The sequence below is a fragment of the Mastomys coucha genome, unplaced genomic scaffold, assembly GCF_008632895.1.
Source record: "Mastomys coucha isolate ucsf_1 unplaced genomic scaffold, UCSF_Mcou_1 pScaffold3, whole genome shotgun sequence".
NCBI lineage: Eukaryota > Metazoa > Chordata > Mammalia > Rodentia > Muridae > Mastomys > Mastomys coucha.
The window spans coordinates 50095242-50096423 of NW_022196909.1; the positions used below are offsets into that span (position 1 = coordinate 50095242).

The 1182-nt window shown below is 68.1% G+C and overlaps 2 protein-coding genes across 12 annotated transcripts in view; both read left to right on the forward strand.

The window, feature by feature from the left end:
• Window positions 1-1182, forward strand: part of LOC116074627 (H-2 class I histocompatibility antigen, D-37 alpha chain-like) — a 714163-nt gene that overhangs the window by 92741 nt on the left and 620240 nt on the right. The gene's annotated exons all lie outside the window — the stretch shown is intronic.
• The window catches only part of LOC116074625 (H-2 class I histocompatibility antigen, K-D alpha chain-like), a 63051-nt gene that overhangs the window by 58014 nt on the left and 3855 nt on the right, over window positions 1-1182 (forward strand). For 7 of the 9 annotated variants that reach the window (XM_031347335.1, XM_031347336.1, XM_031347340.1 and 4 more), the window contains exons 1-3: window positions 94-221; window positions 423-686; window positions 875-1150. The exons of 1 other annotated variant lie outside the window; for it this stretch is intronic. In XM_031347335.1, the coding sequence (XP_031203195.1) occupies window positions 146-221; window positions 423-686; window positions 875-1150 (616 nt within the window). In that variant the 5' untranslated portion in view covers window positions 94-145. Of the gene's footprint in view, window positions 1-93; window positions 222-422; window positions 687-874; window positions 1151-1182 lie in introns of those variants that run through there. One more of the 9 variants, XM_031347342.1, reaches the window with a different exon arrangement.

Genomic DNA, 1182 nt, shown 5'->3' on the forward strand with positions numbered 1-1182 from the left:
AGGTCCTTCTGCCCGGACACTGATGACGCGCAGAAAGCTCTCACCCCCACTGGGTGACGCGATCCCGGGGAACCAATCAGCGTCGCCGCGGGCACTGGGTATAAAGTCCACGCAGCCCACAGGACTCAGACTTCCCGAATCGCACATGCGGGCGATGGCGCTGCGCACGCTGCTCCTTCTGCTGCTGGCGGCCGCCCTGGCCCCGACCCAGACCCGCGCGGGTGAGTGACGGGTCGGGAGGGAAACGGCCTCTGCGGGGAGGTGCGGGGGCGGCACCGGGAAGCCGCGTCCCCGCGTCGCCCACCGGACGCTCCGCCCTTCTCCACCCGCGTCCCGAGACCCGCGCCCTGCTCCCCTCCCGGCCCGCGCACCCGCCCGGGGTCCCGGGAGGAGGTCGGGGTCTCACCGCGCGCCGCCCCCAGGCTCACACTCGCTGCTGTATTTCCTCACCGCTGTGTCCCGGCCCGGCCTCGGGGAGCCCCGGTTCATTATCGTCGGGTACGTGGACGACACGCAGTTCGGGCGCTTCGACGCAGAGGATCAGAGATACGAGCGGCGCGCAGCGTGGATGGAGCAGGAGGGGCCGGAGTATTGGGAGGAGCAGACACAGAGAGCCAAGGACGCTGAGCGGATTTCCCGAGTGAACCTGAGGACCCTGCTCGGCTACTACAACCAGAGCGAGGGCGGTGAGTGACCCCGGGTCGGAGGTGAGGACCCCTCCACGTCCCGACACGGGGACCGGAGACGTCCCGGGTCCCATGTCCGAGGTTCGGGAGCAGAACCGACCCGGGACCGGTTTCCCTTTGAGTTTGGAGGAGTCTGCGGGTGGGCAGGGCAGGAGCGGGTGGGCGGGACTGACCGCCGGGTCCTGCAGGCTCTCACACACTCCAGCGGTTGTTTGGCTGTGACATGGGGTCTGATGGGAGCCTCCTCCGAGGGTACCTGCAATTCGCCTACGACGGCCGCGATTACATCGCCCTGAACGAAGATCTGAACTCGTGGACGGCGGCAGACGTGGCGGCGCGGATCACCCAACGAAAGTGGGAGCAGGCTGGTGAAGCAGAGAGACTGAGGGCCTACCTGGATGACTTGTGCATGGAGTGGCTCCGAAGACACCTGGAGCTCGGGAAGGAGAAGCTGCTGCGCACAGGTGCAGGGGCCGCGGGCAGCTCCTCCCTCTGC